The following is an 18,067-nucleotide window of genomic DNA, read 5'->3' as shown; positions in this document are numbered from 1 at the left end:
TTTAGAAAAAACTAAGATCACAATATTGCTGTGTCCTGCTGCTTTCAAAGATTAAATACCCATCATAATTATATCTCAAATTTTGGTGCTCTAATCTTAACTGCCCAAAACACTCTGGTGCTCATGTTAACTAAAGCTAAGGGTTGAAACACATTTAACAGAGATTTATGGTTTCAGGAGAAATGTTTGCCAAACACGAGAAAACAAAAGAAAATGTTATTTATATGCATCTGGGAGAAACTATTTTGAGAAACAGATTTTATACTGCATATAATTAACCCCTTTAACATAAATGTGTCTGCTTCCTTACAGTTTTCTTCAGATAAGAAAAACCCTGAAGAAAGTTGGAATTTAGGAGGGAGCAGTTAGAAAATACAGGAAACTTCACTGATAGCATTTCCCTTCCAAAAGCTGTAACACCGCTCAAACACTAGGTTTAGTATTTCATTTACGATACCATACGTGTTAAGTCAGAGGGATGCCACCACGCTGGAACAGCGAACACTCACCTTTTTCATTGCCATTTGCATATGCTGGAGGCTTGTTTTTGTCAATGCTGTTAAAGCTCTGACTCCTCCTATTTAAGTTAGAGGCTCCCTGGACCTTGCTGCTGCTGCTGCTGCCTGCGGCCAGAGCCCTGGAGGGACCCGGAAGCCTGAAGTGGTGCAAGAAAAACAACATCATTATGGTATATGACCCAACGGGGGGCAGCAGGAGGTTCTAAGCAGGGAACAGTTAATGGGAAAATCGCATTATTTGATGTTCTAAAATCTACTTAGCATAAAATGTTGCTTTAAGTGACAAATCAATAGCTAAACAGACAGTTTGAGAATCTTAGAAAAATCTTGTTCACTTTTTAATAAATATAGCTCCAAAGTATATTCATAATACAGAACAGTTAGAAACAAAGTCACCTTTAACTGAAAAAAAATCATACTTACCACACCCTGATGAATAAACATTTGACTGAAAGGCACTGTTATGATTACATAAAAAGCAAGGGAAATAGTAATGCTCAACTTTATTATGTTCTCAGGGCATTAATCAGCTAAATAGTGAATACCTATTGACTGTCTGAGCTGGTTAGCTACTTTAAAACATGCAGTGGAGAGCAAGGTCATGAGTTGAGTCATTTTTGACCAAACCGACTCTCATACAAACTCTCACTCTCTTTCCAAAAGTAAGCGCCTAGACTTCATCTCACAAGTGTGGCTAAGTGATCACAGAGGCAATGTAACAATAAAGGATGCAGGTCTCAGAAGAAGAAAATCTCTGTTAGCAGAAAGACAACTTAAAATACACCTATAGTCTCAGCAGCTTCAACTCTTCCTTATGTATGAAGGGCAGGACATTAGAAAATACGTGCAGACTATCTTAAAATTAGGAGAAGTTTGACAAAAAGGAATAATCTGCAGTATTTTACTTGGGCTATAAATGTATTGGATCATTTACTTTACTGTTTAAACATTTTCCATATTTAAATTTCAAGTATCAATTTTTTCAATGAATTGTGCCTAAAATGTGCAATTACTATTTTATTTTATACTACTAACATATACTGTATATGTAATAAACTCAATCTACATAAATTAAAACTAGAAATTAAGAACTAATATTGGCCTTCTAAGACATGTTTAAATACATGATATTAGAAGTTGCCAGCCACTTTGGCAGTATTTGCTGCCACCATGTGAATACCATTGTGTACTGCTATGATAATTTTTATTTTAAAAGAAAAACAAAAATAACCCAGACCTTACAAAACACTACTGAATTTTTTACTATTCTCTTTTAAAAAGTTTTCTAAAATAAAAGAATGTTTACATCTGTTATATCAGTGTCTAATATATCACAATTTCACAATCAATTGTGACAACAGTCACATTTTAACTCAATGCATAATATTACTTGATATATTATTTCCATAGATTATTAGGAGATTGAATGCTTAAATAATATATCAATAAATACTTTTTTAATAGTAAAAAAATAGTAAAATGGAATGAACATCAGGAAAACACAAATACCAGCTTAAAAACAGAAGTGTTGATTTCTTGGAATAGTTAATAGTTTCAAAATGTTGACTGTATTTTGGAGTTTAAATACATATGGCTAATAAAGAATCTCATCAGCTATTTTGCTAATTAGATGTTGTGTCATATACAAGATTAGAATTTTTTCCAAATGATTCCAGCATTTAAACTTTTGTACAAATTGATCTCCAGATTTACACAGATTTTGTCACAAAACTTGCTGTGCTTGCAATAAAAGTTTATCTGTTTCTAGAAAGCAATTAAAATCCATTTTAATCTTTACTGTGACCCATAAAGCCAAGTGATCTTTAGTTCTGAGAAGAACAAATTAAAACAAATTTAAAAATCCATTTGCTCTTCTCGTTACCCTAATTTGACAGGCAGCCAGAGCTCCAGATCATCCATCAAAGTAATAAAAAGTAATGAGATTAAAGACCCAAAAAAAGAAGAGATAGAGATGTTCTATTAAATCAAAGTACTTAAAATATATTTTATATACATAAGTCTTAAAAAGTGATCATAAAAATGCTAATATACATGGCAGGTCACTGCTCTTTGCACATCCTCATTTATAACGTACTTTCCAATTTTTAATTAAATACGCTTTTAGTTTGTCTCTCCGGAATAATTTTAATTACTATAGAAAACCAAGGCAAGGGGAAAAGCACGCCTCACAAGTCGAGGCATCGTCATAAGCAGTCCTTGCGGTCAAACGTTGCGTAATACGAGTTCCTATTACAGCAGTGTCTAGTGAACCCCCCTGAGACACGTCCCCAGGAGTGAGAAGGCATACGTAATCACGTAATAATCAGGGGTGCAGACACATTTGCTGTGGCTTCCCTCAGCTGTCCCATCCCACCATCATGCCTTCAGCAACTTAACATTTAAAAAAGAACCAAACACTTTCAGCACATTTTTATATACCAGTATTTCCCAAATAGTCTGTGCTGACCTGTCACCAAGTTTCCCACCAAAAAAAAAAAAAAAAAAAAAAAAAAAAAAAAGAAGAAGAGGACGAAGAAGAAGAAAGAAAGGGGAAAAAAATGACCAATGTTTCTTAATTCTGCTTAAAAAAAAATGCAATAATCAATGCATGCCTGTCTCAAAAAGCATTTGTAATCTTGGTGCATAACTTTCAGATTCCGTGACCTTGAATGGGGTCCTCAACACAATTTTTTTCTTTGACTTCCTCTAAGCCTAGAACCTAGACTTCAGCCCAGTTAAAGCACTATATCTGACAAAACTAAATTAGAAGAAGCCAAACCCCATTTTAATGCTCGGACACAAACACGCTCATCCCTGAAACTGAACAAGAATATCTTCTTGGAGGAATTCAGTCCTCTAAACTTTTCATCCAGAAGTACGTATTTTTTGAAAAAAATATTAGAAGAATGGGACAATATATCACTGGGCATTTACTTTATCATCACTAATAAGCAATAAATTAGACATTAACTGACCTAGTAGGCTTTTTTTGACTGGTTGCAATTCCACTGTGATTAGACTGAGGTGCATATCTGGCTGCCAGACTGTATGAGAAGAAACAGAGAAATTGAATTAAAGATATTTTTTGAACATGGAAAGAAAGTACAAACTTACAACAAAACTATGAGTTAATGAAATGCAACTGGAACATGTATACACATGGATAAAGAATAAATTAATTAGAAAATTGTGATAATGCAACATACACACCATGGCATTTGATTACGAACACACTAGGAGATAATGCAGCGCACCCCTTGGATAAAGTATGTCATCGCTGACTTTAAAATTAAGTCTGTGTGGTGTCATTCACACTATTTTAAGTATTATTTCACCTTATAAAATACTTAACCTTTGTAAATGACTATGAAAACTTCAAGAAAGCTAAAGTTTGACATACACAATAGAAAGATCTCTTTCTCAAAAAGTTAAAGTGAAAATAAGAGTATGAAATGAGTCATTATCTTCTTTAGTAAACTCATCTAATGTGCTGTTTTCACCTAAATGTTTTTTTGAAAACCACATGATTAAAATATCTGGTTTCTAACAACTTTTGGTTGATCTTTCATCATAGAATGTTTTAAGGATGTAAACTATACAGATATTTTTCTGGAGAAAGTAACACAAAAATTGAGATCGAAGTAGAGTAAAATTCTTCAGAAACAAACTGAACAACTGCTAAAGACAACTGGGCATTCTTGAATTGTAATTCTTAATAATAAAAAAATGGATAAAAAATACACAAGAAGACATTATTTAAACCAAGTTTTGAAGAGCAGTGAATGCTTCATAACCAAAATGAAAAGTTGTTTTTGAAGTTAAACTGATTTCCGGAGTTCCCAAGGGGTCGGCAACTGATGTTCTGAAGGACACAGTAAGACCAAGAGCCCTGAAGCACACCGACACACCCTGTGATGGTCACGGGCTGATTAATGCCTGAGTGGAGCGTCACTTCACAGGTGAATTGCAATGACTCTGCATGAACCCGGGGGCTGCATGCACAGTTTCCAGAGCCTCCAAGGAAACGGGAACACCACGGGGGGTGTTGGAGTCAGGGCAGAAGGGGCACCTGGAGCCCTGCTGCAGTCGATCCAGTTGCTTTGCTGCCAGCCAGAGGGTATGTCAGTCAAAGGATGGATTTCTCAAGATGATGACATATTTCCTAAGTCAACTCTTACTCCACTGAGCCAGTCTGTGGCGGGAGTACACAGGTCCTTAAAACAACCTGGTTAGACAGGAATAAATCCTGATGTCCAGGAAGCTTCTCAGGTTCACAGAACACTTGTTTTTCACATCTCATTTGAGACATGTTATTTGCATGAAGTGTTGCTTTCTGTGTTCTAAGTACTCTAGACACCGAGTCAGCTGCCACAGCTGCCAAATAATAATAACAACAATAATAACAGGATCATTTACAATAAAAACCAAAGTGCCTCAATGAAATTAGAAAATTATTTTTAAAATTTAAATTTAAAAATAAATGCGCCTAAAGTAAAGAAAATCTTTTGTGAATTTCTCAGCCTACTTCATCAATCTGAGAGTAAGGGAACTACCTAAAAGTTCTCCACTACAGCTTGTCCTGTACCTCTCCAAATGGAAGACTCATTTTAGCGGGAGAGATGACAATAAAACGGTGTACTTTCCTTCATGGAGTTGAAGCTACCTCATTGGTTTTTCCTCCATGATTTTAAGAAATATAATAATTTCTAGTATAGAAATGAAAAATCAACAACAAAATTTAAAGGGGTCGATTGACATGGCCAAAATCAATTTAGTTTTATGGCCGATGTGTGTTTTCTAATGTATTACAGAGAATGTTTGTTGCCTATATCTTTATAATAAGCCCTCATCCTTTCATCTTTTGAAACTTGACTTCTGCCCTGGTTTCCTTGCACTTCTGACACTGTTCGTTGAAGAACACAAGAGCTGTATTACATTCTCGCCATAGTCTAACTCCTTTGCATTTGACCGCACTGTTCCCTTGCCCTCTTCAATCTCTCTTTCAGAGACTGTTATACCGCTATGCTCACTGGACTTGTCCACCATCATTCTTGTCCATTTTCTCTTTTTCTTCAAGGGCCCTCTTCCTTAATCCATCTCTTAAAGAAATGAGTTTTCTTATGTCCTCTTTCCTCAAATACTTACATGCATTCTTTCACTTAGCAATTTGTTTCTTACTCAAGATTTCAAGTAAAAGCTACTAGAAACGAGGATTAATGTCTGCAATACACTCCCAGCCATCAATATCAACTGAGTAAAAGAGGTCCATTTCCAGGATCCTCAAAATCACATTAAACTCACCATGTTTCTTCTTTTATTACCCAAATCCTAATCAGATTCTTCCTTCCATTTCTTGATTTCTCCTTGTAGCATCACCATTTTCTTTCATCCTATGGGCTGAAACCTCTCTAGTTGATTCTTCCCTTTTTCTTTTTAATTATTGCAGATGTTCAATCACTACTATGTTATTTGCATGTATGTTCCCATTCCATTTCCATGTTAATCACACTAAACTCAAGATCCCAACACTTCCCACACAACCTCTAGCTCCCTTTATTTTTCTTCGTTTTTTTTAAAATCTGTCTCTGCCTTCCTACATAGCAGAAAAGTATTTTTTCTCCAGAGTGTTTGAAATACCATTTCCCAAGTTTCAGATTTACAAAAACAGTAATAAAAAGCAGGTGAGTAGGTACAGCTACCACAATTTATTAGTAAAACAGACACAAAGAACATGTAGACACAGCTCTGAGGCAAGTGGGGTAGTTACATAAAGTCAGAACACCAGTAAACTAAGGCTTTTCAGACATCTGAACTGAAGATTGCATTTTTTTTTTCTGAATTGTCGCCAAATGAAACTATAGCTAATGAGTGACAAAAATATCAGTAACAAAACAAGAGAAATAAATATTTTGAGCTTCACTGTGAGTTCTACTAAAGGAAGTATCAGCTCTTCTACCTGATAAAATGGAATATCAAGGAAATTCTTTTTATTTCCCATAACACTGAAGGTATAAGGAGACTAGAGACAACCAATGCGGTGGGGAGTGGGGCAGAGATGAAAGATTCAAGTTATCAGAACTTTCTAATCCAGCATCAGTGCAAATTCCAATGTGAGACTGTAATATTCAGTTCCTATGAGGAAAAAATCTTTTCAAAGTAAATATCCTGAATTGCCATCACCCATTTTCACTAACCACCAGGGCCTCACCACTCAAAAGTGCTGTTCACAGACCAACAAAATAGGCACCACCTGGAGCTTCTTAGAAATACTGAATCTCGATCTCATCCTGAACCTACTGAATCAGCATCTGCATGTTAACAGAATCCCCAAGTGATTCCTACACATAATACAATCAGAGGAGCTGTGTTCTGCAGAATATCCACAAACATACGACCTTGAAGAAAAAAAGTTTGTAGTTCCCTAAATCAAATAGCGTAATCAGCATAATCTAAGTATCCCAAGGCACGCCTCATATTCTATCCAGCTGCTGCTTTATGTTTTTTCATATTTTATTGTTTATGCTATTATAGTTGTCCCACCTTTTCCCCCTTTGCCTCCCTCCACCCAGCCCATTCCCACTTCCAAAATCAGTCTCCTCCTCCAGCTGCTGCTTTAGGGCCGCTGACTCCCTTCTTCTCCAAAGCCCTGATCTCACCTTTCTTCATGCGACAGCTCTCTCTCCAGCTGCCCCTCCCGTTTCCCAAATGCAGGTCCACTCGCTAGCCCCACCCATAAATTCTGTCCTATCATTAGGGATATTTTCAAAATCATAATCCTAGGCATCAGCTAATTTCTCTCCATTCTTTTTATATCACATTGATATTTTATACTCAAATCTCAATCCTAAACTGAGAGCCTCTTTTCTAAACATTTCCTTGATACTTCTTGGATGCTCCACCTTGATTTATCACCTACATTTCTCCCAGATATTCCAAAAATGTTCAAAACTTAATTCATTTTCCTTCCTTCAGGCCATCTCCTCTTTCTTTGCTTTTGCTATTTAAATTTAGTGTCACCAACATTTTCTCCACTGAACAATATGGAGTTGTCCTGATCATTACCCACTTTTTTTTTTTTTATCCCCTTGTCATTTCTTTCATGGACTCTAACAATACTTCTTCACTAGAATCTTTGTTATCAGTCCATTTTTATTTCTGGGCACATCAAATTATTCTTCTCACAGCCAACAGAATTAACTTCCCCAAGAAAGAATGGATGTAATCTCTTTTTTTGAAATTGCTATAGACTCTCCATTGTCTACAGCATAAAATCCAAGCCTCGAGGTGTGGTGCACAGAACACTTCAGCACGTCTCCTCATCCTCTTTTACAGCGTCATCTCCTCTGCACCTCCTCCACCCCATGGTCTCCACTATCCCGCACCTCTACCTCTTGCCTGGGGCCTCTTTTCCCATCGGTCCATGGATTTGCTCATGGGGATTTCTTCATCTGAAACTATTCCTTTCTTTCTCACATTATGAAATCATATTTGTATTTCAAAATCTTGCCCAGATATCAGCTTAAGTTGAAGTGTATTTCAAGTCCAGAGTTACCTTTTTCCTCCACTGGTTCATAGGTCTTTATTCATCTCCAATTATTAAGCTCATATAGAAATTTATCACAGTAAATGTCTGTTTCCTGGACTGATTGTTTATTGTTCACCAAGACAGAAGTACGAGGTCTGTCCAGAAAGTATCCAGCCATGCAATTTCTTGAAGAGGAGACAAGATACAAGGAACACTGTACATAGGATAATACGCACCTTGGGGCCTCACACAGTTCTCCCAATTGCCATCAGTAGCTCCATGGTATTTTCCTGACTCTCATCGACAGTCTGAAATCACTTCCTTTTCAAAGGTGATTTTAATTTTGGGAACAGCCAGAAGTCGCAAGGTGCCAAATCTGGGCTGTAGCGGGGCTGAGTCACCTGGGTGGACTTGACATTTCACCAAAAACTCAGCACGAGATGGGATGCATGAGTGGCCGTGCTGTTGTGATGAAGCTGCCAATCACCAGTTGCCCATAGCTGTGGCCTTCTGAATTATCTGAATAGTTTCCATGGAGGAATATTTAAGTTTAATGCAAAATCTGATGCAGAATCATTGCTCTACTCACTCAGTCATTTTCAATGTGACAGCCACACAATACACATGCTCACTCAACGGCATCTACTGCCCTTACTGACTAGTACAGTGCAGTTGTCATTGTTCACACATGTGCATTCCAGTCCACCCTCCTCTGCTGTCAGGTTACATTTATGCCACACAAACCATTCTCATTATATTAACAATGGCTGGACTTTTTCTGGACAGAACTCATATATTATATTCGTATTTTTGCATCCTCAGTTACTCTCAAGGGGTTGGTATGTGTTCAATAAATAAATAATTGATCAATGTTTACTGGATAGTATTATCAAACAATGGCATGTTATAATACCATCATTTAAACTAGGGAAATTATTTCAAGAATGGAATTATCAAAAATATACTGAAGAAACACACTCATTGTGTCCTTATTAAATGACAGGCAGTTTACATTCATTTCCTCATTTCTTCTTTTCTTTTTCTTTCTTTTTTTTTTATTTTGCTGATTTCCCACAATTCTTTTCTTTATTGAATTTATTGGGGTGACATTGGTAGCATTTAAACATTAAGTCATTCATTTATGCCAGTTATACCTCTTGTAAATAGCAGTACTAAAATTTAAAATATGGTTTGTTAGTTTCTGTACTCCGTGCTCTGTTTTAGCATACCGTAATCATCTTCTTGCAAATTGATTACAAATTACAATATTTTAATGTTTTTACTATTAATTTATCGCCTTGTGAATCTGCAAATTTCTCCAAGACATTATAATAGTAATTTTATACTCCATACATAAAATCATCTCTTCTAGTCTCAGATAAACCTACTTTCAATAGACACTCTGCAGCATTCAGACAGATAACATTAAATAATTTCATTCAACAGATCACTTACATAGAAATCTAGAGTAGGCAATAACAAATGTTAAAGGGCAAGATACTTTTAGTATCTAAGCAGCTCTCCTCAAATATCTTCCAAGTAAACACGGTCTTTAAAAACTTTAAGCAGCATGTTAGTCAGGGTGAGGAAACATGGGGTATTTATAACTTCTCACTGCCATGCCCATTACACACATGACCAACTAATCACAGATCTTTGTTTTCTGATGAGCCCTGTGTGAGCCTTGAAATCCTTGGCTGGGATTCATGCAACACTTCTTAATTAAAAAAAAGAAAAATGGAATAAGAATGAAAATTATTTTCATTCCTTCTTTAAGTTCCCATCAAAATATTGTTAGATTTTAATAGCTCACTACAGGAATTTTGTAGAAGATTCTGTTTCTGTTGTAGTTATTCTAGCAGTGGACATCCATGCAAAAATAAAAATTATACAATTTTATTCCTTAGTTTTCATCCTCAAAAATAAAATTAAACCTGGATATAAAGTATATGTGCATCATTAAAAATCACCAAAATATAGTATCTGAGCCTCACACAATCTATCTTTCTTTATTTGTTTCCATTGGCTACTAACAAGTTTGTTTTTTTTTTTTTTTAAATCTCAGTTGAGACTGTTGGTATTTGAATTGTTTTATTTTTAATTACAAATATTTTTAAATATTTTTTCTTATTCACTCATTCTGCAAATATTCTGCAAATATTCACTGTTTGCCCAAATCAGAACCTAGAAAGCCAGAGCAACTTGCTAAGGAGCTGAGCCTTTCTCCTGCCTGCAGTGGGAAAATTAAAGGTTTTAATTGCAGAATAAATAATAAATTTCTGATTAGAGAGATTCTTTTCTTATCTAGGTAAAGGTGGAATTCCAGGAGGAAGGAGCCTAGAGGCCCAATAAGAAATCACTGCTATAATTCAGGAAAGACTTGATGATGGTCTACATGAAGGGAGAGGCACAGGAAATAGAAGTAAATGGTTAATCAGAGAAGGTATAATCACGGACACAGAAAATGTAGATAAGGGAGGGATCTAAGATGGCTCTGGGGCATCTGGCTTGATTTGCACAGTAAAGTTACATAGAAGCAGAGCATAGTAGAACAAGATTGAACACCCTTGGCATAGTGTATAAAGATTAAAAAAAAATCAAGCATTTACTTTTAAGTTGTGTCACTAATCAAACTGCCAATGAAGTACCAGGAAATACTAGGAAGATGAATATTCACATGTGACTAAGTACAATTTCACAATACAAAGTAAAGATCATTTTATGATCTTATTATAATGGTTCTCTTATAAAGTACATGACTGCTTTTGGCTGTTGGGTAAATGAATAAATAAGCAATTGTCTTCACATCCCTAACAGTTCTACAGATAGACACAGATATTGAGAAATTTGATTTAATTTTTTGTTTCTTTATCTTAATAAGCATATATTCATTGATATAATCAACAAATTAATGAGTCATTAAAAAGACTTGTTGACTCTTGGCACTATGCTGGAAAGATTTAATTTGGGAAAAATAGGTTTAAATATGCAGGGCTTAGTGTTTTGCTTTGAGAAGTATAACCCTTAAAACAATATTTACTAACTCAAAACCCTTCCTAATAATTATAATTTGATATTTAATGGAAACTGAATTTACTTCAAGGTTGGAGGGAGAAACACAGAAATACTAGACAGGTGTGCAAAAAGTGACACTTTAAAATATTTACTTTCTGTGGATTATCAGATTGAAATGCTGGCAGTAAAGATCTAGTATATTGGTTAATAGCACAGAATCTAGAACTAGAGGGCCCTACCTGAAAAAAAGCTCATCTGTTCTCTGCCTTTGTTCTCATTGGTTAATGAGGATAATAGTTTTACCTACCTCAAGGTTTTTATGAGGATTAAACTGCAAATCACCTAGAAGGTTGTCTTGTACAAAGAGGTGCTGTAACAGTTAAAGAAAATTCTGTGGGATTCAGATGTACATTTGAGAGATCCCAAATACACTAAGCCCCCATGGAATGCTCTATAAATATTCAGGTGAATTTAGTACAACATAACTTCCTATATTCTTCAATGAGTATAATTACCCTGCCCTCCTGAACTTGGTAGTCTTACTAATAGCTCATCCTTTGATCGCACTTTTGAGATTACTATATGTTCTTACTCTATAAGCATGGACTTCCCAGTACAGTAGTTGAGCTTTTAACTCTTGCTCTCAGCCTTCAGGTTTGTAATTACTCTGAAACCATGATTTCTTAAAAGTGAATATGATTATGTCTTATCCTCTCTCAAAACATCCTGGATACTACTCACTCTTCTTTCTTGAACTCAGTAATATCAATCCCTATAGGTCCCAATCCTATGTAGAATCACCAGAAATTGTCCCAAAGAACATTCAAGAACCATCATTCCCAAAGCAACACACACAGTGAGCCTTCCAGGGCCCATAATTCTAAGCACTGAACAAAATTTAAAAAGTGTCTCATATAAAGAATTTAATAAATGTTTTGCTGTGTGTTATGTAATTATAGGAAAATATAGTTTTGATATGCTTAGAAGATATAGTATATTTACTATTTCAACCAGAGTTTTATGTTGGATTTATACTCGAGATTTCATGACTAATTTGAAAGACAAGGATAAATTTCTCAGAAAATGAGATATTCTTCAACAACAATAACAAAAAAACAACTTGCCTTTTAGAAGGTAGCGAACAAGCTACCATAACCTTGAATATGTTGCAAAACAAACAAAAGGAACATTCTGTTGTTTGCTCACTTCACCCATAAATATAGTCATCACAGTTTTGTTCTGAGCCCTCCTTTTTCTCCCCAGCTTTATACATATTTCTTGAGTAATCTCTTCCATTTTTATCATTTCAATCAACAAAACATAGTTAGGCTAATGTTCCCAGGTCTTTACCTCTGGCCCAATCAGCTCTCCTGGGCTCCAGAGCCACATGCTAGAAACTGACCCACTGAAACATCAAATTCATGAAAGCCAAAGTTAAACTTTTTCACTCCACCTCCTTCTTTTCATCTGTTTCCACAATTACATTATTATTTTATTCTTTTTTGAAATACATCACTATTCAATGAGTCAACAAAAATAGAAACATGATGTTTTTCTTTCACCCTTTCTCCAAACAGCACGCAAATCCCTTTCCCAGTCTGGCCCTCATGCCTGTTAACACTGAGCTGCTGGCTCTGCTGCCACTGTATCTGCAGTGCCCCTCCCCACCACTCCCCAAAGCACATCTCTACCCAGTCACCAAGCTTATGTTCCCCAGTTAAAAATGGCATCATTTTTCCTCTGTTAAAAAAAATCCAAGACAATTTTCCTTGACATTCAATAAACAAGTCTCACCTACTAGACATAGCACGTAGAGCCTCCAGAAACTGACCAAGGCTTTAGTCTTATCTCTCATCAGACCCTGCGGCAATTTAAACACAGAGCTATAATAAATTCTTTGATGCTCCCTTCATTAAAAGGTGGGATCTCTGTCCCACCCCCACCCCTTGAATCTGGGTGGGCTTGTCACTTCTCAACCAATAGGTCACCATGTAGCAAGTAGAATGTCCCTGAGGTTGCTGTGCTGGAGAAGCCCTGTGCAGTTACTATTCCAGCTTAGCTGCCAGACACGTGAAATAAAGTTACCTTAGAAGTGGACTCTCCAACTACAGAAGTTTTGCTTCCCAGCATTTACCTCTAGAGGCGCGCCCTGTATGACTCCTAGGCCCACAAAACCCATGTCGTAAAGTGGTTATTGTTTTGTGCCACTATATTTTAGGTGTTATTTTTAAACAGCAATAGAGACCCTGAACACATTTTCAGTTACATTTTTTGCTTGGCTGAAGAGCTGCTGTTTCCTGGCTGCGAAATGGCATTTGTTTCACCAGTGTCTTTGTATGGGTTCTTTCCTTTACCTGTGGTCACTGAGTAAGTGTATTCTCAGATTAGTTAGCATGCCTTGCTGAATTCTCTGGTTAAATAGGTCCTCCGTTAGAGTGTGGGCAAGTGAAAGGTAAAGTACCACTGTTTCTCAGCCACACATCTAGCACAGTTCTTGAATCTTTATTTGTGGAAAGGTAACATTTGAACTTTCAAATCACCAATGAAGGAAAAAAAAAAACACAAAACCACTGGGCTCTAATGTAAATATAAAGAATCACTAGGAACAATATCATCTTTCATTAAAATATTTCATTTCATGTCCATATGGTATTCATTAACTATGCCCAACTGCACAGTGATTGGCTGATTAACACACAAAAAATCAGGCACAAAACATCTTTCTTAAAATGTTTGTACTTAATACAAATCTAATTGAATAAACTATGTTTAATCAGAGAAAGCAGAACATAAAGGCAATTTTTCAAATCATGTAGATTTTTATAACTCCATCTGTATTAAGAAATTATATAGAAAAATATTTTAGAATCACCTTTACTCCTCCCTTGTTTATCTACCTTCAGTCTTGAAGTCACACAAACACATGATGAGTGGAAACCCCTGTACAGAAACCCTACACATACATTTAGTACTCGTAATTCCCAAAGAAAGCAATCATAATATCACATTTGTCCTTTTAATAGCACTAGACCCAAGGTACCAAGGAGGAACACAAACAAAGAAATCTAAGAATCTGAAGTAAGAAATTTCTTGGGCATGGGTTTTAGTGAACACTTTTTAACCTCCTAATTGTACTTTTCTTTTACAAGATGGGACGTTACAAGGGTAGAAATTATTTCCTTTGAAATTCACTGAATATAAGTTGAGAGAAAATTAGGAATGAATTACTCAAGATATATTATAATTAAATACATGGGAATAAAGTTTTAAACTGAGGACTTTTAAACAAAATAAACTTTGAAGACAGTGAAGCACATTCACTAAAATTTTAAGACTCAGGTATATTGAAATATATCTCCTATGATTGCTAAGTGTACAAATGAAACCATGTATTCAGAATTAGGATTTGAAGAGTTCTTTTAAACAAATTCTTCCTCTGGCATAAAGATTTTTTTGGTATGATCCTTGTGTAATATTATAAAATGGTAACTGACAAGCTAAGAGCTCTAAGACAGAGGGAGGTGTTCCGCTACTTCTACAAAAGTACTTTTGTACCTTAAAACCATATATGCGCCTTCAAAAATATTTAAGACATTTGCAACAATTATACTCACATTAGATAATGTAATAAACATGCTTTCTCCTTCAATTTAAATTTTGCTGAGACTTCATTATAAACAGTTATTGCCTAATTCATACATGAGTCAGAAACCATGTGGTTCTTTTTAGCAGCTGAGTGGCTGCAATATCATCCCAATCATGTGTAAAACAGATTACTATGATAACTTATCCCATTAGTGAATTATGACATGTAAATATGTTACAACCTTTGTCTTATCTTAAATTTTGACTGACAGTTAATAAGGCCACCTGCATGGTCTACTTTTGTGGGATTTCAAAACAGTAACTAAAAGGAGATGCCTGTATAATACAATCCCGCATCAAAACCTCATGCTCTTACAGGAATGTAGGATTTCAAGATAAAGAACCCTGGAAACTAGGGTCATATTTCTTTCACCATGTTACCATAAATTAGATTTTCCACAGTGCTTTTACTTACACATAGTTCAAAACATTATGCTCTTCCATGAATTTCTTCATTTACAATTTTCAGTATGGAGTAAAATTATATCCTAATGCATTAACTGCTCCATTACAAAAATTAACTTTAATGTAATCAACTTAAAAAATTTGACCCTAAATGCCAGTAGACAAAAATACTATTTTGTTAGGCTGAAAATTTAAACAAACTTTGGCAAAAACTACCCTGATTAGTGAAAAATATGGATTAATACTTCTAAAGACTTAAAAAATGTTGTAGTAAGCACAAAATATGTTAAACTATAGCTTAGTTCATGGAAACAACCTTTAATTTTTAATACTTATAAAATAATTATATAAATGGATTTTTTAAAGTGTTTGAAGACCAGTTAGAAAGTCAATTTTATAGAGTCCTTATATTGGGCTACTTTCAATTTACTACAAAGTAAATGTAATAATCAGTATAGTCAGTCTCATATTATAAAAGAGTGGCTAGAGTCTCGAAACATCTGATGGTGAGCTTTGGTCCATAGTCTGGCCCTCAGCTTGCAAGACGAGAACCTGATTTTGTTTATACATCTTACGAGACTAAGAGGTAGTCAGAAAGGAGCATCAGTAGGAGTGGTCAGAATTGGAATATAGGAAAAGGAATGTGAAGAGGCAAAGGTTGACACTGTACTTTATAATAAAGAAGGACCCATGACTAATGGTTAAAATCTCACTCAGGTGCAGAAATGTGTAAGTCCCTTAAATCCAATTCTGTGTCAACCCAACGTCCCCTGAATATAATTTGTTTTTCCATATAGATCTGACTACAGGAAAATAATTCAGTCATCATACTGAGAATATTATTATTTTTTCATGATGGCTGCATTTTCCATAAATCAATAAGGTGAAATTCTGAAGTACATTCTTTAGTGGAAAGCATTAATATATAATAATTTCATGTAGTTTAAAATTGCAGGTATATAATCAAGTCTCTATTACCAGTACTCTATTTGAGAAGACAGTGCCCCATAAATACTAAAAATAAAATAGAACCAAATAATTTCTAGTGCTTAGGAGACAATATTCACAAAATGTATAAAAAATATCACAATATCCTGTGGTAAAATGTTAAAGAAATAAAACACAAATCAGTTATCCTGAATCACAGCTCAATGATGATATATAAATCACATTAAAAAAACTGTTAATTGTAAGACTAAATTATAAAAACTGGTCCACTATTGTTTTTATCTAGATATCTATGTCAAAAATCATAAGTCTTAATTTAAATTCTCTAAATTAGGAGTTAAATATTTTAAAATCACACCTGCCCCTTAAACTCCAGCACTGCAACTCCAATCGTCTCCTCACTATCTTTACCTAGATACGCTTAGTAGACATGTCAAAATTGACATGTCCTAAGTGAATGTGACCTTCTCCCTGCCAAACCTGCTAGTCCACATTCTTATCTATTTCAGTGAATGGAAACACCATTTTTCTCATCGTTAACACTAACATTATCATCTCCTCTCTGCAGACCTGTCAGCTAATTCTACACGACCCTCAAAATACATTTGGAATTTATCCTCCTCTGTCCGCTTTCACCATGGCGGCCCAAGCGTTTCTCTGCAACTCTGCAACCGCTTTCACCTTTTTCCACTACAATCTATTCTCAACGCGGTAGCCAGAGCAGCCCTTTCATTTTCTACCTGGTTTTGTCCTTCTTTATGTTACATCACACCTTCCCATCTTTCCTGGAGTAATATCCAAAGTTCTTACAATGACAATGGGGTCATGTTAGTGTCTCCCTGCTCTTTATCTGAATTTTATGTTACTTTTCTGCCTCTTTTCCTCCACTCCAACCCAGCTGGGATATTTTCTCTTCTTGAAATAAACCAGACAAGCTCCCAAATTAAGCTCTTAGCTATTGTTCATCTGTCAGCCTGAAACATCTACCACAAGATAATCACACAGCCCCTTTGTTCGATGCCATCATCTGAGTGAGGACTTCCCCCAGAACCTTACTTAAGTGTGCAAAAATATGACATCTACACCTCTTTTTCCCCACTTTCTGATTTCTTTTTCCCCATGATCACCTATCCAATTACTGCTATGCATTTTAATTAACTGTTTATTATTGGTCTACCATCACCAGAATGTAAGCCTCAAGAGGCAGATTCTCTACTGTATTCTGTCCTCTGCTATGTCTCTATTGCCTAGAAGAGTGTGTGGAACAGACTAAATGCTACATAAATATTTGTTGACAACATTAAAGGGGGATGGGAGGCATGGGGGAGTGAATCAAAAGACAATGACCAAATTAGTAAATAAACACTAATAGCAGAAGTATTTTATTTAACTATATGGTAGTAAGTATTAAAGAAAATACTTAAAATAATTAAAGGAATTACCTCTGTGCAGCTAGGCTGAGCTTGGAAAGATCTGATCATTATGCTGTTATTTTTAATAATAAGGATATTATTACTTTGAATTATATTTAATAAAAGTTAGAAATAAAATGGACAGAATTGATCAGAGAAAGTGAGAAAGGAGGAACCAGTGATGAGGTTGACAAGGTTTTTAATGTGGATCACTGTATTTTATTAATACATGTGATATGATTTTAAAGTAGAAGAGAATATAAAAGTAGTTAATCGTGTGTCTACTACTTACATGTTAAGTAATAGGGTAAAGAGGCATTTTAAACATAAATTATTTTATGTGGTCTTCTCAATAACCATATGAGGAAGTTAACATTTCAATGTTAGAGGTCAGAACATGCATTCGAGCAGGCTAAAATCACTTGCCCAATGTCACGCCACTGGGAATTGGTAGGCCAAATTCAAACCCTTGACTGCCTGACTCTAAAATAACCAGCACTATATAGCTGCTGCTTTATCTATAACAATAGAAGAATGAGTGGTTGTCAAGCTTTTTAAACAGGGAATATAATCACAGAATGTGAGCAAAGTGAGCTTGT

General features: G+C 35.4%; 1 protein-coding gene across 2 annotated transcripts in view; it reads right to left on the bottom strand.

The window, feature by feature from the left end:
• Positions 1–18,067, bottom strand: part of NAV3 (neuron navigator 3) — a 324,575-nt gene that overhangs the window by 190,140 nt on the left and 116,368 nt on the right. For both annotated transcript variants that reach the window (XM_054580143.1, XM_054580145.1), the window contains exons 6-7: positions 3,494–3,562; positions 510–655 (exon numbers count right to left, since the gene is read on the bottom strand). In XM_054580143.1, the coding sequence (XP_054436118.1) occupies positions 510–655; positions 3,494–3,562 (215 nt within the window). The remainder of the gene's footprint in view (positions 1–509; positions 656–3,493; positions 3,563–18,067) is intronic.

The sequence above is a fragment of the Pteronotus mesoamericanus genome, unplaced genomic scaffold (assembly GCF_021234165.1).
Source record: "Pteronotus mesoamericanus isolate MK-2021 breed Mesoamerican mustached bat unplaced genomic scaffold, CSHL_Meso_final contig_56, whole genome shotgun sequence".
NCBI lineage: Eukaryota > Metazoa > Chordata > Mammalia > Chiroptera > Mormoopidae > Pteronotus > Pteronotus mesoamericanus.
The sequence above is the reverse complement of the archived record's forward strand: the minus strand, read 5'-3'. Positions and strand labels throughout refer to the sequence as shown.